The sequence below is a fragment of the Castanea sativa genome, chromosome 3, assembly GCF_040712315.1.
Source record: "Castanea sativa cultivar Marrone di Chiusa Pesio chromosome 3, ASM4071231v1".
NCBI classification, from domain to species: domain Eukaryota; kingdom Viridiplantae; phylum Streptophyta; class Magnoliopsida; order Fagales; family Fagaceae; genus Castanea; species Castanea sativa.
In genome coordinates this window covers 6,190,305-6,217,164 of record NC_134015.1, presented here as the reverse complement: position 1 = coordinate 6,217,164, position 26,860 = coordinate 6,190,305, and the positions used below count along the sequence as shown (strand labels likewise).

Sequence of the window (26,860 nt, the reverse complement as noted above, 5' to 3'; positions counted from 1 at the left end):
AGATATTCTGATTCCTCCTAGCAGGATCCCCCGCCATCTTACCGGGCCATCTGAAGTAGGGTTCCTTACGGACCTTCTCTAGTAGCTGGTGCACCGGTTCTCGGAATACAGTATTAACTGTCTGAGGTGCTGCCGAGCCCGACTGCACGGAGTAATCTCTCATCGACTTGTTATTGTGATATCTGTCCGACCTGAAATCCCTTCTCTCCTGCGGGATAACCTTCGCCTTACCCTTCCCCTACTGTTGGTCTTCCTCGACCCTTTTGTATTCGTTAATACGGTCCATGAGGCGACGTACACTCCGTACGGGTTTCTTGGTCAAGGACTTCCTCAAGTCATGATCGGTTGGAAGGCCTACTTTAAAAGTATTGATCGCCACCTCGTCAAAATCACCGTCTATCTCGTTAAATATCTCCTAATACCTGTCGGAGTACGCTCTCAACGTCTTGCCCTCCTTCATAGCCATAGACAATAGGGAGTCCAACGGTCGAGGAACTCTGCTGCATGTAATAAACCGTGACGCGAATGCTCTAGTCAGTTCCCTAAACGAACTTACAGACCCAGATTTAAGACCGTTGAACCACCTTATAGCAACAGGTCCCAAGCTAGAAGGGAAGACTTTGCACATCAAGGTCTCATTGTGAGAATGCACTGCTATTCTCTGGTTAAAGTGGCTCACATGTTCCACCGGGTCAGTCCGGCCATTATAAATGGTAAAGGTGGGCTGGGTGAACCTTCTGGGGAGTCTTCCATTCTCAATCCTACGTGAGAATGGTGATTTGGAGAGTTGGTGCAACGCTCGGCTCATAGCATCGTTCCCCAAGCCCCTAGAGGGGAGCTTCCTGTGCCTATGACCTGGTGAGCCATTCTCTTCACAAGAGGATGTTTTGCTGGGAGGCGACCATGACCTTGAACTGTAACTACTTCCCCGGGATCTCCCTGAAGAAGGACTAGATGAGGATGACGAATGCCTCCGTCTAACGCGGCGTAGCTTCCTCTTAAGATGATTGATCTCCTTCTGCATAGCTTTGGCACCATCTTCATAGGTGGTACTGTCTCCTCCAACGTGAGTATAACTTGCTCTAGGATACTTGGTGTGAACGCTACCCTCTCGATCCCTCCGGCGCTCAAGACACTCAAAAAGATCCTCAGGTTGCGATCCCTGAGATTCTGCATGGTGTGAGCCTAAGCCTGCCATGGTGTTCCAGTTCCTTCCATACTAGATTCCCACAAATGACGCTAATTGTAAGTGCACAATTGCGCCTAGACCCAAAAACACACGTGGGCTCAGGCCCAATGAGCCTTAAACAATGAAATTTGTAGAGTGTGGGCTCGTAATCTAGTTTAGTGATATTCAAAACTTGATGAACAGGCTAGAATGTTACAGTATTTACAAACAACGGACGAATAAGGCAAATGAACCTCCTCGGACGTAAGCCGAGGACGATTTATGTATTATTTCTCTTTTTTCTTTCAAAGGTTACAATTCTTAGTATTTGTCTCGCCACCCCCTTTTTCTTTACTCTCTTCCTTCGTTAAATACTTCTTCTTCTTCCCTCCTTATCCATGTGTAATGCAAATCACCCCATTAGACACCTGTCCCATCCACCACTCTCTGGAAGTCTTCAAATGATAGCAAGAAGGCTGACTTCTACTATTCAGGGGTCATTTCCCCACTAATGCGGCCAAGGAGGTAGGTGCAGGGTCTTTAATGTGGAGGTAGCAGCCTTTTTTTAAGATATTTCTTTCACTCCGTGGTGTCTAAAGGGTATTTAGATCCCCCTCTTAACCAACAGTTCGTCCAGAACACTGCCTTGATCTTTTTGACGAATCCCAGGGTCTTCGCGGGTCTTTCCGAGGAGAGATTCGTCCTCGGACGAATCCTCGGACTCTCGACCTATGGGCCGACCTGCAGCTCTAGAGGTTTTTAGTCTAAAATGAACTAGCACCCATCAATAAAGCCCAAGGCCCAAATGCTTACTTAGGTCCTTTTATTCCCCACAAAAAAGATGATGTAAAAACAATGGATATTTAAGATAATATGAAATCTCCATGACTTTGCTGCCTCCCCCTTCCTGTCAAAGTTAATTCAATTTTCATATAAGTATCTTTACTTTAAATCTAATTCCAGATTTTTTTTAATGTTTAGAAATTAATATTGTTTATAATTATTGAAGTCAGAGTTTCTTTGTGCCTATATATTTATGTGTGTGTTATTGTGAATTTTGCTTTCAATTTTTTTTTTAATTTTATAATTTTGAGTAGTTTTAATTTGTAAATTCGAGATGATTGCTTGGGGTTAAAGTAAAATATTAGGTCAATTTTAATCATAATTCATGCAATAGTAAGGTGTTAGATGTTGATATTAATTTAATGCTCATTTACATTAATTAACATAAACATCTTAGCATGTTTAGTGTTAATATTAATTTGACACTTAGAGATGCAAGCACTTCATTATAATAAATATAAATGTTATTATACCTGTATGTTATAATTATTATTTGTTGTTTCTCACTCTACTTTACCTTAATTGTTATTTGAATAAGTAAATGTTATGTCTTAGTCTAACCGGATGTAGCATTTCTCTTTAATCATTAATTAGTGTTTTCCAATAAAATTATTCATACTATAAGTTTATGACCAAAACCGTGCAAAGCCCGGCCCGTTTACTACTAAAAGCTCTTAGAAAGTTAAAACTTGCCATAATCTTTAAAATATTTTTACTATTTTATTTGTTATTAAATTTAATTATATTATTAAAAAAATATATATTTTAAAATTTTATGTATAATTCTTTTATTAAGTCGGGTATCGGACGAGCATAATACTAATTTCTAATTATCTATCGATAAATTCAATATCTAAAAGTTTATACAAAATATACTTCTAAATAGATAAAAATAAATATTAACTTCCTATAATCTAACAATAAAACGAATCCTAATCCAAATCCAAATAAAACAAAACTCTACCATCATCTATCCAATGGCAAATTCTAACAATTGATTGGACAAAACACTTGTGAGCCTAGAAAAGAAGTGAAGAACCCTACATGCATGCAGTTGGCTCAGGCTCCAAGGCAGCTCTCACTCGCGAAAACGCTTTGGATCCGGGCACCATTCACGGCGGTGGTGCACCACCAAAGGCGTTGGCTTCAACTCCGTCAGTCTTATCGATCTAAAATTCTGGACCTTGTGTTTAAATGCGCAGCCGACCTTGTGATTGAGAACTTGCCGCCAGAATTGGTCCACACTTCCAAGAGGGATCTCTGGGAATAACTTACCATTCATGAGGCGATCTTCCCAGAAATTGACAATGTCGTCGGCAGATTTCTGACATTGTTGTAGACCCTTGATAGAGTCACTGCTCAAATGGGTATGTTGGAAAGTTAAGATGTGGTCGAACACGGATCGTGTGGTGAGTGAAGATCTGTAAATCTGGTCGACTAGGATTCTGATGATTTGGTTCGAGTCGGTAGCGTATTTGGTTGATGGGATTTGCAAGAGTTTGACGAAGCAGTTTTCAGGCTTCAATGGATAGTAGTTATCCAGGAATAATTCTTTCACCACCGCATACGGTTGCGGAAGTGGTGGTGATGGAGGTGGTGGCTGGAAGGGAAGACCCTGAAAAGGGTTGTTGATGAGAAGATAAGCTAAGAAAATGCCATAAGCGGATGCCAATATGGCGAATTTTAGAGTGAAGGCTCTCATGCTTGAATATTATATTTAACTAAAATAATAGTTAAATGTGAATTTGCTTTTGAAATATTTTCCAGTGGCAACTGGAAAGTGGAGATCGATTAAGGGATAGCTAAAGAAAATGCATGTTCATCTATTCATCATAAATAAAAAAGCAAAATCTAAATAAGTGACATATGAAATATTCATGCACCAACTAGAAGGAGAGAGGGGTAAGATTATATTAAATCCATTGTGATAATACCACACAAGCATTAAATTCCTTCAAGATTCAGTTAAAATCCCTCTTTTTAAGGACCTCCTCACCCTTCTAAATCCTTTTGTTTATCAAACTTCATATGAGAATTCTCTAAGGTTTAAATTAAATTAAAACTAATAGTAATAACTAACCACGTATAATTTGTTGTAAAAATATTGTAGACGTAACGCCTCTAAAAAAACCATTGTTATTAATACCGTTTCGGACCCCGTTTCGGTTTGTCCAGTGGAATGAAATATTTCGGTACCGGCCGATTTCGGCGTACCGTTTTAAGGTGTTTCGGGTTCCTAAAAATTAAATTATATATATTCTTGTAAAACATCAAATTGTCAATTCTAATAAATAAATAACTAAATTTCAAATAATACAAATCATTTAGTCTTAACTCTTAAGTCTTAAACATCAATATAACATCTATTTAACATCACACAATAAGAAGATTTAGAAGACAATAACTAAATATCAAATAATACAAAACATTTAATCTTAACTCTTATGTCTTAAACCTCAATACAACATCAAATAATAAGAAGATTTATAACAAGTTATTACTCATTACATAAGCCCATAATAATTAATAACTAATAAGCCAACAAAATTTATAACATAATATTAGCCATCAATTTTTTTTTTTTTTTTTTTTTTTTCCATAGGCCAAATCATGTTCCGGCCGGAATTCACATCTCGGCCGGAATTGGCCGGAATTGGCCGGAACGGCCGGAATGGACCGGAATGGTCCGAAATCTGGCCCGAGGTGGAATGATGGGTATCCTGGTACCGGTTTGCATACCGGAACGAAAAATTCCGGCCGTTCCGGCCGGAACGGAACGGAATCAATAACAATGAAAAAAACAACAATTTAGTAGTAGAATTTCAAAAATTCTATATCAAACAAGTATTAGATTTGATTAGATAATATAATAGTGGCAACTAAAACCTCTTCATTTTAATTATTGTTATTATTGGTAAGTTCACTACAAAAAATACTTCACTTATTTCAACCTACTTTTTTCCGAAGGTTCAATTAAAATTGTTGAAACAGATACTAACAAAATGGGCTGAACCTAAATTTAGGTAGGCTTATTTCAAGGTCACTAATAACCCTCTAAACAAGCTAATGTAACTCTTCTATAAAAAAAGAAAAAAAAAGCACAGGTCAGTGGGTCAATTTTAAGCTTTGGAGCTGGGCTCCATATTTTCACATTTTTTTCCATTAATCTCTCTCTCTCTCTCTCTCTCTCTCTCTCTCTCTCTCTATATATATATATATATATATATATATATATATAACTAGTATATTTTTATGTGGTTTTATTGCATGTTATACAATTAATTTTCTTCTTTAGATGGCATTGAGGAATATTATTGCCCAAGTGAATGTTGGGGCATTGCAAATGTCTAAAGACAAGCACAATACAAACAAAATTTAACACTATCAAGTAACAAATACACAGAATAGGGCATAATTGATGTTTTAGTCACTACTACGGTATTCTTTATAATAAAATTTAGGAGGGGATCCTAAATTTTGAATTTTTAGGTCCATCCTTGATTGTGAGCTCCATCCCTGATTGTACTTTTAAATTTTTCAACCCTTGTTATTTTTTAAGGGTCGGCGATCCTCAAATTTCAAGGTCATCAAGGGTAATTATCAAGACTCTTAAAATAATGTAAAATTTTCATACTTTTTTCATAAGTTTTGACCCTTAAAAAATTATTATTATTATTATTTTTTTTTGTAGAGGTTACGTAACCAGATGGTTTGAATATCAACTTTACCTTCTAATAAATTATTATGAAAGAATAAAGTATCAGTTGAACTATAATTTAGTGGCGGCAATTAAAACCACAATTCAAAAAAATCAATATAAAGTTGACAAAAAAAGATAGCTAAATGCTAACTTACATAAGGAATTGAAAACATAAATCACATCGATAGCATTTGCCCATCTAAAGGGATCAAATTTGAGAATTGTTCACTACACTAATGTGAACTTATTATAGCCTAATTAAGATAAATACTAATCTTTTTTAATTTATCAATAAATATTCAATATCTAAAAATTTTTACAAGGCAGAATTTTAAATAGATAAAGATAAATACCAACATACTATAATCTATTACTAATAAAACCAAATCCACTAATTTAACTAATCTTAATCCAAATAATATATTTGAATAAAACAAAACACTATTATCATCTAATCCAATTGCTAATTCAAATAATTTACTGGACGAATCACTTGTGAGCCTAGCCGGTTGGCTCTAGCTCCAAGGGCAGCCCTATCTCGCCGAAAACGCTTTGTTTCACCCACGTACCAATTGCGCACCACCAAAGGCATTGGCTTAATCTCCGTCAGTCTCATCGATCTAATATTCCCGACCCTGTTACTAAGAGCGTTGCCGAGCCTGACCAGAGCTTCGATCTCATCGAAAACGGAGTGTGTGAATGCTCTCACGGCTTTGTCACCGCTACAATTGTGTCGGTAAAGACAGCGTCGGGCGTGAGTCCGAGCTCGCCGCCAGAAGTGGTGCACTGTTCCAGAACGGATCTGCGGGAAAAATTCATCCTTCTCGAAACGATTGTACCCGTAATTGACAATGGCGTCGGATGATTCCTGACACTTTCGTAGACACTTGATAGAGTCACTGCTCAAATAGGTAGCGTTAAAAGTTGCGGCGTTGTCGAACTTGAATCGTGCTCTGCGTGACAAACTGTAAACCTTGTCGATTATGATTCTGATGACTTCGGTCGAGTCAGCGGTGTATTTGGTTGGTGGGATTTGCATGAGTTTGGTGAAGCAGTTTCCGTGCGACGATGGACAGTAGTTATGCATGCATAACTCATTCACCACCTCGTACGGTGGCGGAAGCGGTGGGGGTGGAGGAGGAGGAGGAGGAGGTGGTGGTTTCACGACCACTAGGAGATGCTGATAAGGGTTGTAGATGGAAGGATAAGACAGGTAAAAGGTACAAGCAGTGGCTAGCATGGTGAAGATTAGAGTGGGGATTCTCATGGTTATAGTTATAGATGGGATATAGTGTTTAACTAAAACTCGACGAGAAACGACTGGTAATGCTAGCTTGCAAAATTGCCAATTTATACGTAAATATAAATTGAACATAATGCTTTTTTTTTTTTTTTTTTTTTTTTTAACAATATATCACGTTGTAAAATATATTCTCTTTGAGGAGTATATGGAGGTATCTTGTGTTCATTTATGTTACTTATGGTTTGCTTTATGAGGAATTCCTTAAGGCATCGTTTGGGAGAAGGGAATAGAAATGAATGAAAAGAATAATTTTAGAATATTATTCCCTTCCTTTGTTTGGGAGTTTTAATGGAGGGAATAGAAAGTTCATTCCCTTGTTTGGGAGTTTAAGTGGAAGGGAATAGAATAGGTATGAGGAAACACTCAATTCCTCTTGGGAAAACATTCTATTAGGGAAAAATCATATACTATATAATAAAAGTTGTGCTTAGACGCGGTGGTTGTGCCAAGTAGCTTCACCAAATTGTAGAAATATTTTTAGATTTTTGAAATATATATATATATTTATATATATAAAATTGTTGAGCCAAGTGGCTATGCCAAACTACAGTAAATTTTTAGATAAAAACAAAAAGTTTTTATCAACTTCTTTAGAATTTGGATAAAGTAACAATAAGTGTTTGTATCAGCTTCTTCTTCTTCTTCTTTTTAATTTTATAAAGTAACAATTTTAGTCTTATTTTACGTTAGTATTTTTTTTTTTTTGGGATAAACATTTATCCTACACCATCTATTTTCTAATAGTAACAAATTTAAAAGTTCTATTTCTTCTTCTATAAATATTCTTTTTTTGGGATAAAGTAACAAAAAAAAGAAGATGATATGTATTAACTTTAACGTAAACAAATTTTTTTTTTTTAAATCTAATAACAATCTAGCTAATAACGTTAACTAATCTTTTGGGATAAAGTAAAAAAAAAAAAATGTAATTAACCTAAGCTTCTTGATTAGGTAAACTCTTTTTTTCTTTTTGTATGTTAGGACATATGCGTTTCACTTGTTAATTGACTAATCTTTTGATAAAACGCACTTTACTTATAATTGGGTAGAATTAGGATGAGTTTTATACTTCAAGAAACCATGTTTCAAGATCAAGTGTTGAAGTCATCAAGTCTATCCAAGAAACAAGCTGAAAAGTGCAAGTTCATTAAAACTCGACAGCTAGCATGTGTCGAGGTTTAAAGAGCTGTTCCACCCCATGGCTCGATAGTTGCTTGACAGTATCTCGATACCTCTATCTGTCGAGGTTTAAGAAAAACAAATTCTAAGTTCTGTTTTGATTCCAATCTGTGGATGTGTCTTTGAGCATTCTTTTTTCCTAACCCTAGACATATAAAAGGATTATTTTAAAGACTGTCAAAGGTATGCAAGTTGCACAAGTATTGAGAAATCCTTGTTCATGCAAATTGTGACTTGAGACAAAGTTATTTGCCCTAATTCATCTCTCTTGTGAAGAAGTTGCTGTGTTTTTGCACCATAGAGTTTTGTAACCAAGCATCTTCTTGATCTTCATCGTGTGGATGAATTGAAGAACTTTGCAGCCAACAATCTTCTCTAGTTCGTGATTGAAGTCGCGTACTAGGATCTGCGCAATTGGTTAGTCATGTACTTGGGAGCCGTGCATTGAAAGGAGAAATTGTCACTACAGAACAAGTCCAATTAGGTATTGGGGTAAGGGTTCAACTGTAGGTTGGTAAGGTACTTGAGATTCCTTTACTTGTAACCGCTTGTTGTGATAATAGTGGAGTTTCGGGAGTGGTGACCTTAAAATCACCCGGTGAAGTTTTTGCCGTGTAAGTTTTCCCCATTCGTAAACAAATCACCGTGTCATTTAATTTCCGCTGCATACATAATTTAATTGGTGATTTGTTTGTGCTACCACGCGCTTTGCATGTTAATTTGATTAATTAATAACTTGACTAATTAATCAACTTAATTAATCACAAGGGATCAATACGTTTTTGGCCTATCATTGTACATATCAAGTTATCAACTTCTTCACAACTTAAAATTATCTAATATAAAAGTGAGAGTATATATACGGTTTTGGTGTACTTTTCCATTTTCCTACTGTACGGTTTGTTGATATTATTCCTTCTTATACCTTACCTATGAAACTTGCATGTATGTATTTGCCTTCTTCTTTTTATATTTTCATAAAATTCTGATCTTAATTTTTTTTCATCAAATTGAATATGTTTTGTGTACAGGTTACCTTTTGTTTAAGTTATTTTTGTTAAATTTCATCTAATTTATATGCTTATTATATATGGTCTTTAGAATCAATGGTATATCTTCCATTCAATGGTATATCTTTCATAAGAACTAACGGATTAATTTTAACAAAAATCTTATTCTCTTTTTGAAAAATCTGTGTTTATGTGAGTGCCTTTACTTTAACTGTAATTCTAGATTCTTTGTTGTAATGTTTAGAAATTTATATTGTTTGCAATTATTGAATTCAGAGTTTCTTTGTGTGTATATTTTTATGTGTGTGCTGTAGTGAATTTTTCTTTCAATTTTTTTTAAAATAAATTTGGGTAGCTTTTAATTTGTAGTGTGTGTGTGTGTGTGTGTGTGAAATATTGACAAAGTAAGGTACTATTACTGATTTTTCCAATATGTACATCCACAGGTAGCCATGAGACCAAGATTTGAGTATCGAAAATCATGATAATGAACATCACTCCACAAAGAATGGAGACAAAAAATTGATTAAATATAAAAAGGGTGATATAAAAACAATGGATATTCAACGTGATGTAAAATTTACATGACTTCGCCTGCCTCCCCCTTTTGTCAAAGTTAATTCAACTTTCATGTGAGTGTCTTCACTTTAACTCTAATTTTAAAATTTTTATGTAAGTGTCTTTACTTAACTCTAATTCCATATTTTTTTAATGTTTAGAAATTTATATTGTTTGTAATTAATGAATTCAGAGTTTCTTTGTGTGTATATATTTATGTGTGTGTTGTAGTGAATTTTGCTTTCAATTTTTATTTATTTATAAATTTGGGTAGTTTTTAATTTGTAAATTCGGGGTGATGTCTTGAGGTTAAAGTAAAAATATTAGGTCAATTTTAATCATAATTCATGCAATAGTAGGGTGTTAGATGTTGATAACAATTTTTTGCTTATTTACATTAATTAACATAAACATCCTAGCATGTTTAGTGTTGATATTAATTTGACACTTTGAGATGCAAGCAAGTCGTTATAATTAAATATAAATGTTATTATGTCTGTATGTTATAATTATTATTTGAACAAGTAAAAGTTATGTCTTAGTTTGACTAGATATAGAATGTCTCTCCAATTATTAATTAGTGTTCCTCAAATAAAATTACTACTAAGAGCTTCTAGAAATTTAAAACTTGCCATTATCTATAAAATATTTTTATTATTTTATTTGTTATTAAATTTAATTATATTATCAAAAAGTATATATTTTTAAAAATTTATATATAATTCTTTTACTAAGCCGTATATCGCACGAGCATAAAACTAGTTAAAGAAAAAAGTTATTCTAAATCAAAATTGTTCCTTGGAAACTTAGACAAAACCAAATGAGAATTGAAGGAGAGTTAGAGAGATAAAATCGTAAATGTGAGGGTAGAATGATTTTTTTTTTCTTCAATTCTTTCTCTGTTTGTGATGTTAGAACTTGCCGACTTGCTGTATCATCAAATTCTCTTAAAATTAATGGCAATTCTTTATAAAACAAACCACAAAGAAGGTAAATGTTTCATAAATGATGTAGATCAGACCGTTATGGCATTCTTGGACTCTCACGTGCGCTTGAAATCATCGCGCAAGGCAAAAAGACACTAGTAGAAATCATGGACCTCGGAGTCAAAATCACAAGAAATTTGGTAAGCTGAAGTGAAATAGCTTTCTGAGTGATAGTTGTCGCTTTACCACAAGGTATCTCTTAAAATGGCAAATTCCTTCATTTAAGCCCTGAAAGCTATGATTTTGCTGTTCATGGTAATTTTTATTTCCTTAATAACTTTTTACTCAAAAGTCAGAATAAAGTCCCGCTTATTTTGGGATGACTCTTAAGGTCAGTAGTTTATGATTCTGCATTTAACTCAATTTTGCAATTTTTGGTAAATTTCGGTATTTTGTCACCTATTAGTGCAAATTAGAGTTTCAAACGTTTTTCTCAATATCTATATGTTTTGTAGCTGTCAGAGACAAATTAGACTATTATCAATAAACACAGACTTTTATCAAATTCTTAATTTCTTTGGTGGATTTCAGTCTATCTCTTTGTGGATTCAGGGAAATCTCTCGTGAATTCAAGGATCACTACTAGAAGCCAATAGTTTAATTTTTGTTTCATCAAGAGAGTATCATGTGTGCTTTGTTTAGGCTTCCGCAACATCAATAAAGCAAACCACAGGAGAAGTGTCACAAAATAAGCCCACATGATAATTTTTATATTGTGAGGATATACTATATGGGTGGTATGTTAGTTTACCCTCATGCTTATTACTTTTATTTGGCAATCATGGTCTGCTATGCTTCTTTTTATACAATAAATATGTATTTATTTATTATTTTTTGGCCACCTTCTCAAGGATAGTAATGAAGCATGGATGAATGGATAGTGTGTTCTCTTTGTAAAGGCTTTCTAGACAACCAACATTTTAGCAAAATTGAGTAAAAGTACAAACAGATTCCCTTTTCGTTGCTTCTTGGTTAATTAATAACGTAATACTCCACTGCAGAGCTGATATCAAATCATGTGCATGATTGTAAGAACATCTTCGGAAGACATTGAGAGATGATAGTTAGACATATCTCATATATAAGAAGCGAACCACTGAGTGGACATATTGACATATGTAGGATACAAACAAGAAAGGTAGATATCCCAATATTTGTTACCTTGTTTTTACAGAGACATTATTGGAGCCCCTTTATGAATTATGTGCATCCTATGGATAGTTATGTTGTACTGAACTTCCAGTTTTAAATACATATTTTGTATTTTTAAGCAAAATATTAAGGAATTGCCTTTTTAGGTCATGAAAAATTCATTTTTTTGCTTTTACTCCGCTCAATAATTTTTTATTTTTGCAACAAATGATGTTTTGATTCTCTCCATTCTAAAGGACTTTAATGAAAAGCTCCACGACTTTAAACCCACATTTTTAGATAGGTAAATCTATATGGTAACACTTAGATATAGTTTGATGCAGTATATTAGATTTAGATTTACAATTAAACTAAAACACATGGCTCCATTTATTCAATACATCACAAACAATGTTATCTTTTTAAGAAAAACTAGTCGCTAACCCGTGCTATGCAAGGGAACCTACATATTTATGAGATAGACTAAAATAATTTTATAAAATTTTAAATTGATTAAAAAACTACACCATTGCATGATTTGCTCTTGTATGACTTCAATTTGTATTACAATTTGATGAAGAATTCATTACTTGAACATGCAATGGCTTACAAAAAATTTGTCAGAAAATTTCAAATACTGCAAAAAAATAAGTTAAAAATTCAAATATTAAAACTTCTAAAAGACCAAAAAATATTTAAAAATCAGATGATTCACAACATAGAAATTATTGAAATAAAACAAAATATATATGACTAAACAATAGAGAAATATAAAAGAAAGATAGGTTATATTCAAAAGAATAATTTCAATTATTGCAAGTTTTTTTTTTTTTTTATCTTGTAAAAAACAGCTAAAAAGAGTTCGGTGGTTTATGTACGAAAATTACTTTTTAAAAAAGTTGCAGTAGAATTTTTCTATTATCCAAAGAAGTTGAACTTTATCAATAGTTGATGATTTTTATATTTATCCAGATAAAGCCACATTTAGGATAATCTTAATATAGGATTTATTCAAGTTTTTTTTTTTAATCAACATTTGAGTTTGAGTTTAAATTAGACTTATTAGAGAGATTGAATTTCACTCTTTGTTAAGTTTGAACTAAACAAAAATAATTTTATTTTAAAAAAATGATAATGTTGAGTTTGGTTAAGTTTGGACTAAATAAAAATAATTTTATTTGAAAAAAATGACGAGTTTGAGTTTAAGTTGGACTTATTAGAGAGAGATAGAGTTTCATTTCTTGTTAAGTTTGAACTAAACAAAAATAATTTTATTTAAATAAAATGATAATTTTATTTAGATATTGTGCTAATGTGAAAAATTGTGAGAGATTCAGAGGTTTCGGTTTATATATATATATATATATATATATATATATATATATATATATATATATATATATATATATATAAATTCAATACAATTTTGTGTTTGAATTTAATTAGAAAACCTAATGTATTCTATGGTCCTACATAAGAAATTTTACCTAAGTTCTACCCAACTTATGTACTTTGCTTTCCTATGTATGATGAAGAAAAAAAAAAAAAAAACAATTGTTGCCTTGCCTTGCAATTTTTTGTATGCATATTTTTGGTAAGATTTTATATTATTTAGTTTTTTTTTTTTTTTTGGAAATTTGTGATTTCCTCGTAGCCCTAGCAACACTCTAATTGTTTATGTGAGCTATATTTATCATAAGTTCTCATTACCTCACTTTAAAGTTAATTAATAACAAACAATGTTGTTTCTATTGTTATTGTTGTTGTTATTATTATTATTATTATTATCAATGCCAAATTTGTAACAAATATGAAAAGAAAGATATTCAGGTTAATTTACAACACAGTTCAAATAATATCATTCAATGAGTGATATTTTGGCTTTGCTTGGTATGAATTTTGTTAAGAAGGTCCTTGCATGCATGATACTGCACCCACTACATGCTTATAAGACGGACAAATTTGCCTTTAAGTAAGAAACTAAAGTTCAGATCCAATAAGACGGACAAATTTGCAATTCAAAATTTTGGTTGATGGGATTTTCATCAGTGTGCATGGTAAGGGCACTCCTGAGCATGACGCTCCAGAGCGTAGCTTCTCTTGCAAGACTCATACGCCACCGTACTCAGTGGCGGAAGGGACAGCGATGCAGAAGGAGGAGAAATAATGTAAGAGCCATAAGCGGTTAATAGAGCGAAGAAGATTATTAAAGTGAACGGATTCATGGCTAGAGGGTGTATAGTACTAGTGTTTAATGGCTGGTGCATGGTGCATGGTGCAATTTATACCATTGTTAAGTGGAGATGGAATCGAATTGGGACTCCAACATTTGTGTTTTAGTTAGCTTAAGTGTTTGAGTATGTTATAGTAACTCATTGTTACAGCATATTTTGTAATTGGAGTCCTAGAGTGATTATGGATCCTAATCTTATTAGTTTATTTGGTTACAAACTCTACTGTATAATACTAAATTTATATCAATTAATCTTTTGAATGGGGAGTATCAGAGAATTTTGATTCAAATTAGATTCAAGAGGTCAAGATTTCTTTAGATAAATTCAAATTTTATCCCTTCTTATCTATTGTTTTCACCAAAGTTTTTCCCTCAAAAGCAACCAAAATTTTATCTTCTCTAAATATTTTCTTTTTCTCCCTTAAAATATTTTTGTACGTACGTATCAATGTATCATTGCACTTAAATTTTCTTGGTTTTGGAATTTGGATACATGTTTACTTTTTTTCGCTCACCTCTCCTTTCTGATTCTCTCCCTTCTCCTACCTCTCTTCCTTCATTATCTCCTCTTGAATCCCAGCAACCTTTGCAAATTCATCAAACTTATCTTAAATCTAGATCCCATACTCATCAAACCTAAGTACAAAATCCATATAAATCATCAAAGAACCGGAATACAGGACTAAGCATAGCAGCAGCGGCAGTTGAGAAAGAGGTGAGAAGCTGTGGGTTTGGGTTGAGAGAGGGTGAGAGGCGAGAGAGTTATGTGGGTGTTTTTAAATTTCAGAGAGAGAGAGAGAGAGAGAGAGAGATTAAATGAAAATAATAATAATAAAGTATAAAAATAATTATTTAAATAAAATAGAATATATAATAAATAATATAATGTAAGTGTTTTTGAAAAATAATGATGTAAATGACAGAATTTCTTTCTAAACTGGTTTAAAGAGAAACCCTACAAATCATTGTTACTAAAATTTAACAACATGTGATCATTTGAGTTTTAAAGATTTTGCTAACAATTAAAAAAATTGTGATATTATAGATTTGAAATGAAAAAAATATAGTAATTTTGATAAATGAAAAAAAAACAAAAAACAGCCATTTCATACTATATTAATTGCCCGTTTGGATCCCCGTTTTCTGCTACGTTTGCATTTTTTTTTTTTTTAAAGACCAGCGCATGAACAGTGCACCAGTGCACCAAGGCATATATACAGTAAAAAAAGAGTGAACAGTGTTTTTTTACACATTAAAAAATTATTTCGCTACAGTGTTTTCAATTTTCAGTTTTCAGTTTTCAGCAATAAGTTCTATCCAAACGGATTCTAAGTGATTTAAACTAAGAAAAAAAATTAAAAATCAAATCTTTATCTTTACGCACATCTATCCAAAGATTTTTTTTATTTTTTATTTTACCACAAACCATAAATGAATACATACAGTTATAGACAGAAATAATAAATTGAGTTTAATTAGTTTATTCGAGACAACCAATCTACTAAAAGAAAGAGAGACCTTTTGGGTTTTTCATGCATTTTCATGTATATAAATAGTTAAAGAGTAAATATTAAATACTAATGAAGATGTATCCTCATGAGTCATGACAACCAATATCAATTAACCTCCTATTTTACATTAAATAGGACTTGAATTTAATGGTAAATGCAACACAACTTTGAAACTAAGAATGCAATCCTAATCCTATCTACTTTATTTGAATTAAACTTGAAAACAAATGTCTCTTATCTTCTTATACTGGTATGAGCTATAATCGCCGGTACAAGATGAGTAAACTTGGAAAAACAAGGAAGAGAGCTTGAATCCAGTAATCCTTCTTCTTCAGCCCTCAACTCTCTACTCTTCACACTGTATTTAAACAACTTGCAGCAAACTAGTATCATGATTTCTACTGAACAAGAGTTGACATTTTGGTATATTGCAAGAGGTAAAAAACTATCTTGAATGAAACTCTTCAAAGTTTTGGGCTTGCAGATCATCGACGAAAGGCTTAATGTATATTGCTTGGTCCAAATAGGTTTAAGTTTAACCCAATCCCTCAAGACCCAAAAATCAAACCTATCCTTGGAGCTTGGATTAGCATAACAAAGAAATCCATTGAAAGCTAATAACTTGCAGTTGAGTCTGTTCTTGTTGCACATGTTGGGTTTGGATGGCAACTTAATTCTTTCCCTAAGCTTCTCACTTGATATGTCTAATGATGATACATATTGCATCCTATTTGTTTCATATTTTTCCATCCAATTCAATGCCCCGTTACACACAACTCCATCAAAATTTTGATGGTCTTGAGTGTGATGGGGATGAATCGGAACGTTTAACACGAAAGAAAAGCTCAATTCCCTCCAAGCAGGAGCTTCATCATCATTACTATCCATAAGATATATATAACACTTGACCATATTCTTACTCAAACAAAAGCAAACTATCTTGTACTTTTGGATGGAAACATCATGTACCAATGAATAGAAGTTCCTTGAACTTGAACTCGTTAGTGGCACATGAGGGATGTTGCTCATCTGGCCAGTGCTATGATTATAGACCCGGAGATTGCCATTATAAATAGATTTTTTAAGCATTATCAGCCCATCATAGGCATCTTCAATATCAGAATAATCGAACCAGAAATTGTCTGATATTTTAAGTAAAAAATTTAAAGTGATGAATACTTGCTTAGATCTGTGTACGAAGTTTGGATCATGAATCATTCTAAACCAACTTTTGCAAACCCTTTCACATTGGATAAGGCTTTCTGCTGGCAATCTTGCTAATATCTCCGAGATGACATCTTGATCCAAAGGGCAGCGTTCATCTACTATATGAGAATATGATTCATTTTCCATGATCAACTTTACTATTGAAGTTTTCACTGCAAGTTAAAAAGTTTTTAAAAAATTACATGAGTTACAAAGAATGCTCTAATAAAAAAAAACAAAAAAAAAAAACTAAACACTAGTTCAAACCCTTTTATACACACCCTTACATACACTCAAACTGCACATAAATTGTGACTTCAAGTCAAGATTTGTATGCAATTTGATTGTGTGAGTCAGGGCCGGCCCAAGCGTTTTAGAGGCTTAAGGTGAAATCTTCAAATGGAGTTATGTTATCACTTAAATAATATTTAACTAGCATTTTATACAATAATTTTTTTTTAAATCCATTCTTTTTACCTTTTAAGATGATTTTTTTTTTGAGAAAATGCTAAAGTTATAATAAATTTTATTACGAACTGGCGTTGTAATGAATGTGATCAATGACATGAGGCTTACAAAAATACTAGAAATATTATAAAATTCACCTATTATATTCATTGTTACATCAAATTATAAAAGTTATGGAGACCACCACGCACCCTTGGTGCAGTACAGTAATCACTCTACAAGTATAAGTTTTTGTGGGGTGTGGGGGGCAATAGCTGAGATTTAAGTTTCTAGAAGAGAGTTTCAAACACATATGCACTTAGATTAGACTAGAGTAGAATTTTTATCTTGTATAAAAATAATTAAATAAATAAAAGTTACTTGTGATAAGTAATACGTCTATTTGTAAGACCTATTTATTTAAATTTGTCTTATCTCTATCTTTAGTATTATTACTTAATTTTTTTAGCCTTCTTAATAGTATAAAAAAAAAAATGTAAACTAAAATGCTTTAGAATCTCTCAAAAAAAAAAAAATATATATATATATATATATACATATATATATATATATATATATATATATATATATATATATTTGCTCCCAAATTGGGGCTTTCTCTAGGAGGGGCCTTAGGCAATGGCCTAATTGACCTAAGCCTAGGGCCGGCCCTGGTGTGAGTGTGAGTGAGAGTATGTGTAATAAAAACCACCCAAAAAAATGGTTGAATAATGGTGAGAGGGTGAGGTTAGGCATGAGAAACCATAAAAAAATCATTACCACTCAGTTATCACTTAACCTCTAAGATAGATATGAACCCGTCATTAATTAAGAACTATCCATTTGTAAGCTATAATGAACTATACATTTTGACATAAAATATTATAAAAAATTATTTAACTTAAAATAAATATAAGAGAAAATTACCAAACTTAACAAATATGATAATTATTTTCTTAGAAGATGGAAAATCTTTAGAATCCCAAAAGAACTCTCCCAAAGTAAAACAATCTTATAGTGTAAATAACAAATGATCGAATATATATAAAAATTCAATTTAAATTAAAAAAAAAAAAGAAAAAGACTGAAACAAAACAAAAAAATTTTATTTATATGTTTGGTTGAAAATTAATTACCAAGGGAGAGAGGTGTCTAGCACATGAAAAATGATCTTCGAATCATAAATAATGAAGGGGATTTTAAATCCTGGTAACGCCATTAATTAAGCTATAAAATCCTCGGCCAGAACAATCATTAATTCTTTTACTAAACAAGGAATCATAAATGAAAATAAATTACAGCCCATGAAAAGTTAAAAGACATACCTTCTCTTCTTTGATTTATTTTCTTGATACGAGTCCATATTAGTTGAATTCTGTCTAGAAGGGAAATCATAAGGAAAGAGATGGATAATAGACTTGGCTCCACAGCACCTCAAATAAGTGTGTGAAATGAACAATCTTGAGCTAAGACTTATCAAACAAAGTACTTATAGGGGGATCCTACATCCCAGGGAGAGAGAGAGATTACATGGCTGAGTTTGAAACGCCCTTGCAAGTAGGCCAAGGGCTTTTGACTACAGTGTATATATATGCCATTGAATTTAGAATATTTCCTAACTTTGAGAAATTATATATGAAAAAAAAAAGGTTCAAACTACTATCAAATTTACTACTTTCTCAACAAAAAAAAAAAAATTTCAAATTTTATGCTAAAAAATAAATAAAATTAAAAACACATGTTATAATGAATATAATTAGTGTTACATCAACAACATAATAATTTAAATAATAAAAGAATTTTTTTTTTTTTTTGTGTTTAAAAATTTACTCTTGATTTTGAAAGATTAATATAATAAAATTTGTAATTTCACTAACATATAACTCTTCTTTTTTTTTTTTTATATAAATATTTGGTGCTAATTGTCAAATCCTACAATTTTGGGAATTTCCTAATCAGATCCACAAAGAGCTCTCTATAGTCTACTGTCTTATCCTTTTTAATATGGTGGTTGATAAATTATTTTACTTTTAGTGAAATCTATCGTGATGAGGTTCATTATCAAAATAAAAATAAATAAATAATTGCATGTGTCAACAAATACATATCTAACGCCACAAATCAACAATTAGTTGATTAGGATTACATGCTCATTTTGTGTGGCAACTGTCAACTTGACTCTTGAAAACCCGATTTCTTAATAAATTTCTAAGTAGTGTATTTTTGTATGGAAGTTCCAAGTAAATTTATTTATTTATTATTATTATTTTTTTGGTTCGTTGCAAATTTGATAAGGAGCACAATCGCAGCCATGAATTTGGTTTGGAAAATATCAGTACATCCCTTAAGTTTAGGAATATCATTATGGAATTACATTTGTTAGTTTTAAAAATGAAAAATTATTAAGTCCACCAGGAGATAAGAATAATTTGAAATATGACGGTTGTAAGTTTTCCTTGTTTGTTTCTTTTGTATCGCATAATCCTATTTTGACATCATATACTAGCCTCATGGCACACACTTCACAAGTGCTTTGAGTTTTTTTTTAATTTTTAATTATCATAATTTTTCATTCATCTTGCTCACGCATTTGTCCAATAATATCATTTATTTACAAACTATTGATACAATCAAGCAAAGATGTAATCGTATTGTAACCCTATTTTAACATCATATATAAACATGTTAACTAGAAAAGCCACCCATGTTTTTAAGTAGGTCTCTTCGTGAGTTATCAAAGCCTCTCAATAATGCCTAAATTAGAGTTTAATTTTTTTTTTTTAGTTGTATGGAACCCGACTCTGTGAAAATCGAGTTCTAAGTAAATTTTTTTTTTTTTTTTTTGCAAATTTAATAAGGATTCAAACGTGAGTCTTTAAACGGAACTTGATTTTCAAAAGTCGAGTTCCAAATAAGGCTACTTAACTAAATAACTTTCAAATGAGTTTTTTAATAAAATAATTCAATAATATATATTATTTAAGCAAATAGACCTCTCTCTCTCTCTCTCTCTCTATATGTGTGTGTATATATATATATATATATAAAATTTTTTCCCTGAAATGCCATATATAGGTTTCACAAGTTTCCTGCAAAAAAGAATGAGAATCAAGATATTCCTCACAATTATCATTGCCCCAGTAACCTGTTTTATTACCCACTGCTCTATGAATGGTGTTGTTATATAGACTTCATACAATAGCTTGATAATAATATCTTCTCCTCCTTTTTTATATTATTTTAATAAGTGATAGCTTTGATATTAATATCTAAGTCAGACCATAAAGCTCTAGCTAAGGGCAAGAAATGAAGATATGTTCAAGAGTTTCATTTTCAATATCACATAAAGGACAGTAGGTATCTGTAGATTTTTTCCGTCGGTTCAACTCTAACAAGCAGTGCCTGATTACAAACTTTCAAATTTAAAAAAGAAGAAAAGTTTCTGTCTACAGAGAAGGAAATAGCTCTACCAAACTTCATATTATCATGAGCTCTATAAAAATAGATCAGCTTGTCTTGGAAGGCCACATTCTAGGCAGTCAAATCTTCCAGATTTCTTGAGCACTTCAAGGTTTGCTTCTGTTAATTAAATCCACTCTCCACCTCTTGCTTGCATGAACTATCAGATCATTTAGGAAAATTATTCAATATGCCTTTACCACTTGCTTTACACCAAGCACTACTGTTACTAGCAATGGCTTCACCCTTACCAACTCCATTTTGCTTCTGTTCGATCAAGAACCTTGCCCTATACTCTTCCAGCACCAGAACTCATAAGGTTTAACCCTGCAATCAAGGAATGAGCTATTCCAGTAGCATTTAACCGTAAGAGCTCATTTGGTATTTCTGTTGGAATTAGAGTTTCATGCTACAGAGGTTTAATCATAATAGAACTTTTGTATTAAAGAGCTAGAAAGTTGGAGCATTTACCAAACTACAGTTATAATGTGCTTTAAAGGTATTACACCTAATACTAACCAAACACACAAAGTTTTAGGTATTCAGATATATTTAGCATAAAAAAATGCTACTAATTGTCGCTATTTTACTTCATAAAGACTTATTTTCATACTTGAATCCCAAATTTCCAATAATTCAATTAATAACCAATTTTAATATAATTATAAAATTCTCCAAAACATGAGGCCATACAAGTCTGTCCAAAATGATTCCTAGTTTGTCTCACTCCTCAATTTGTTGAACACATTGTCACACAAAATAGTCTTCTTGATTCTCATTCTAATAGTAATATCTTTGTCATTCCACTCTAATTTTCTTTCCACAAACAAAACCACTTTTGGGCACGTTTTTTATCACGAAACAACGTATAAAATAAGGAAGAAACCCTCTTGTAGAGACAAAAATTGAAATAGCTTGGATATCATTTTGGAATATACTAGAAGTTAAATACTACTGAATGACCCCAAGTCAGTTCCAGTTAACTATTTGAAATTATGACACCATGGCATGGTGGGAGATCCATGGCCTGCTTCAATAACTCATTATAACTGGCTTCTATCACTTATTGCAATCAAACTGTTCATTAATTTAAACTAAAGTTAAACCAATAGCCACAGATAATCAATTTAAAAATAGTAGCACCATCTGTGCAAAGTATTACTATTCTCATATGCTAAAGCCTAATACGCAAACAACATTCATGAATAAGTTTGTAACTTGGTTAGGACAGAATATTGATTTAAAAAAGCAACCATATATTTGCTGAGTGTTTAGAACATGGCATACCCAAACAACCTTTAAGGAGCCTTTGTTGTTTCTTGAAATAATCAGCAACCCAGTTTCATTTTCCTACAGTCACGGATACAAGTTTCACATTATGCTATCAATTATAAATGCACAAGACAAATGAATGCATCCAAAATCATCAATTTTTGATGTTTTACTTTCCAAAAGAGCTTAACATCAAATATGTCAAGGAATAAGAAATTGTTGAATGATATTAAAACTCCAAGCATAACAATTGAAAAATTAGTGCGTACATTTTTAAATCCTATCAACAGTCAACACTAAATTAAGCTCAAGACCCACCATATGTTATATACATATTAGGTGATCAATTCTATTAAATATCATTACGATTCAATGGTGTCAACCCATTGAATTTAGATCAAAATATTCATACTTATAACAGTAAAATAATAACTGTCTCACATAAGCTAAACAATGGCTATCAACGTCACATTTTCAACAGTGTCAGCCATCAATATCAGATGGTCAGATCTTCATGCCTCAACTTAGATATTTGTCAAATTCTTGTACTATGAGCTACAAAGAAGAGGAGCGAAACTCTAGTTATAAGAGATCAAAGTGACCAATTTTATCCCATTTGAGCTCTAAATGGGTGATCACCATTGGCACTGTCTACTTAAACTTACCTCATAGATGCGTTATTGTTTCACGTGGGCATAAGGGCCCATCTATTCAAGAAAACTTTGCTTAACATCATCAAGGAAAAGGCCAAATTACTGCTAACACATCTATGCTAACACTTTAATGTGATGCATGCTAGATGTAATTGAAAACCACCGATGGGATCAAATACTAAAAGCAACTGCAAGTATTAAAAAAATGTAGTTGGTGCTGTAGGAAACATGTTCTCCCCACATTTGCGAGATAATTATTTTCATTGGAAATTTAATAAAGATCCCTAACCATTTAGATGTATTCAACTACTGATTAGTCAATTAAGGCTAGCACGCCAATACCCTGAGCATTCACCAAAATCCTAATGGGTTTCAAAGCACGCCAATTGAATCATATCACTAGCCCTAGTTTCATAATTCATTTCGTAGCATCATTTAATTGTTAGATGATCTCCATCATCTCTGTCAATTGTTATTAGAACAAGTCTGTTTGCTGAATGTAGTACGTACTAATTATTATTATTATTATTATTATTATTATTATTATTATTATATATTTTAAAGTCTGTTTTAACTTTCACAATATTGTGCTGGTTATATATATAAATATATATATATATATATATATATATATATATATATATATATATATATTGCTGAACTATTGTGCTGGTTATATAGGTCAGACATATCTTATTTCTTCCATAATATATGCACAACTCTTAGCTTAGCAATATATAACGATGTTATTAAAAACATGGAATGCGATAAAGTTCACTCACCTCCCTCCTATTGGTTTATTACTGATATGCATATTGTTATTGTTATCCAACACAACAGCAAATTGTTCACTGGAGTCATGTCTTTTAGACCCTGAGGAGAAGGAATCAGGAAATATTAAACCAAAAAACCTTAGTCTTGGTCTCTCTATTAGACCATGAGACCATGAGAAGGAGCAGCTCATAAACATTTTTTGATTTAAGTCCTTCAATGTTCTATATGATAAGGTGCCTATTTCTCATGAAGGATCAACTTCCCCTAGTATTGTTTTATTGTTGGGAGTAAAGATAGTTGCAATACAAGTAAATTGGACTCCCAATAAGTTTGATATTAGAAACATATAGCATTCTAATCATATGCGCTGTTAATCTACAAGTGATTTAATTTAGACTCTGAATTTTAAAGTGATCTACAAGTGATTTAATTTAGATTCTGAATTCTAAAGTGATCACAACAAGTTAGATGTGACAAGCAATCACTTTAAATTGATTCAGACTATAAAAAGTAATTACTTTAATTATATTAAGGACCACACTTGATAATTTTCCATGGACTAAAAGTTAGGAATTAAAATATGATCTTGGTTGTAGAGGAAGCGTTGCAGTCAGTTAGAGCTACCCATCAAGAATAATCTACTAACAGAAGAAAAAAGACTTTTGAGTGAAAAAAATAAGTAAAAACCCTGGAAAAACGGTTGGGTCAAGCTAATGCTCCATGTTTAGAACTAGAACTATCATTTAAGAAATAAAATGTCAATGTATGTATTAGACCAATCACTTAGCCACAAAAAAAAAAAAAAAAAAAAAAAAATCAATCAAAGTGTGTGTCTACACTTATTGGTTTTTGAGACAACATTAATTATTTATAGCTAAAATCAAAGCATTGGATGATCATCAACCTCCAAAGTAATCTAATAATATTTAGGAGTTCTCATGTAATCTAATCAGGAACAGAGCCAGGACTTGGAGTTAGGGGGAGGGGTTCTGCTTCTAGCTGTATGTGGCAGCTCTAGCCTTTGACTCTACTAATTTACTCTATTAATTTTTATGGCCTTTAAAAAGTGAAAAATGCTAAAATTATAAAATTTTTACAAATTGCTAATGTGGTGAGTGGTTATTGATAAAAAAAAGTAAAGTATGCTAACTAATAAGAATTTGCTAACTTAATAATTTGTAAAAATATTGTAAAAAAATGTGTGATTATAACATTACTCTTAAAAGAATTGATGGCATTGTTAAAGGAGCAAAATGTAATTTTATTGAACAAAATTGCTAAAATTTATATCTACTAATATACTAATAGTTTTATTAAAAAAAAATTAGGGGGACCATTGTCTCCCCAAGCCAACATATAGATCCAAATTTGATACCTTCAAAGTAATATTTGATAGTATTCAGGAATTCTTATGTAATCCAAATATAATAGCATAGATATATTTTCAATGAAGCAAACCAAAACAAAAACTCTTATTATTTTCTCTTTATATTATATGCAGAATGTCTTAAGTTTGTCTTCCCCATTCTACTTCTCAACCTATCCTAGCCACCTCTAACCACTATCACTGCTGTTGTTTTAACAAGTCACAGAGTCAAATATATAGGATTCTATCCAAATACAAGAAATTTTGAACGTGCTTGAACTATGATGCTTAATAGTAGACTTGAATTAATAATATTACAGAAAAAAGCTTTATAAATAATAGGAAAATATCTCTAACATACATTTTTCTTGAACTAAAATATTTACTTAAAGTCATGATTGTGAAAATTTTTGTGCAAAAGTGGCAAGTGAGTATAATAAATATTTTCCAAAATAATTGTAAGGACACAAATTGATCCACAACCCAAAAGATTTGGACAATGGCCCAACAAGCCTGCAACAATAAATTTGTTAGAGAGTGAGTTTAATATTGAACGTTTAACGAGTCAAATGTAAATCACAATAAGTTAGTTTAGTGTTGGAATGAATGAGAAGAACAAGTTGAAAAGAAAAACACTCCTCGATCAAGTCCAAGGATGGTATGTTCTTATATATATCTCTCAAACTTATACAAATATTTCAGTTCTTGATTACAGAGTGGTTCCTTTCCTTTTTTCTGACGCCTTTCTTGTAATAGAATCCTTTCCCTTTTATACTTCTTCTCATTCTCTCATCTTAGCCTTACACTTGTGATCAAATAACTAATTTTCTTAATACTTGTCCCATCAGAACCTTCTTGATATTTTTGTGAGCAGCTGTAAGGTTAAAAGTCACTGTTCAGGCATCACCTCCACATTAATGCAGTCAGTTGATTAAGTGCAGAGCATTCAATGTGGTGGTTTAGCTTTCTTGCCAGATATTTTTCAATTCTCTGTTGACTCACCTCTCTCTGAAGCTTATACTCCTTTCAAGCATGGTTGTCCACTGTCTAGTACTTGTTGGGTGGTCGGACTTCAGGCTTCTACTCTGTTTCCCGAGGAGGTTTGGCTCCTCGAACAACATCACTTGCTTGTTGTGACTAGCCCTTGTCCTCGACCCAATAACCTACTTGCCTTTACTAATACTTGTTTGTCTCCGGGCTTTTTGGCGTCCTCGAGCGTGGCCCATGGCCCAATATCCTTATCCGAGCCTTTTATCCCCAAAATAATAATGGAGGCATAGGGTGCATTACAATATGTAGAGTCCAAATTAGCTAATTTTTTTATGGACAAAATTTAGTTACAAAATTGGTTATAACTTAAAACTACAACCTCAAAATTACAAAATTGGTTGTAATAAAAGCAAGCCAACATAATTATGTGAGCTAATTAATTAAGTTGAAAAATTAATCGATTATTTATTCAATAATCAATATGTTATGTTGTACTACTTTTTTTTTTAGCTGAACAATATGAGCATTCGCATCTGTAACTTTCATCCTATTCTATTTTACTATCTTAAAAAACTACTTTATTAATTATACTATACCATTTTACAAGACAAGTGTAAGGACACAATTTGCACCTGGACCCAACAGTACGAAGGGAACCAGCCCAAAAAGTCCAAAACAATAAAATTTATAGAAAGTGGGTTTGAAACCTAGGTTCTATGGATATTGGATAACATAAGTGATAGGCTAGATTTGCAACTCACATGCAACAAGACATTTATGTAGCAGAAAGTCTCCTCGGATATGTGCCGAGAACAATTTGTATTTCTTTTCAGTGTTCGTTACAATTAAGGGTAGTGTGTACAGTGTTTTTCTCTTTCTTCTCCGATCCTCCATCTCAAATGCTTCTCTCTTCCTTTTATATCCTCTTTCTTCTTCCCTCCATCTTCCACGTATGGCTCAAATCACCAATCTAGATACTTGTTTCATCCACCACCTTCTTCAACCAATAGCTATAAGGCTGATCACTATTGTTTAGAGGTCATTTCCCCATTAATGCGGCCAGAGAGGTAG

The 26,860-nt window shown here is 32.2% G+C and overlaps 1 protein-coding gene across 1 annotated transcript; it reads right to left on the bottom strand.

Annotated features, from left to right (window-relative positions):
- Positions 1-15,856: 15,856 nt before the first annotated feature.
- On the bottom strand, positions 15,857-16,975 carry LOC142628392 (F-box protein CPR1-like). Its single transcript, XM_075802503.1, has one exon. It carries the CDS (start codon positions 16,973-16,975, stop codon positions 15,857-15,859), a length of 1,119 nt encoding a protein of 372 aa, XP_075658618.1.
- Positions 16,976-26,860: the final 9,885 nt, after the last annotated feature.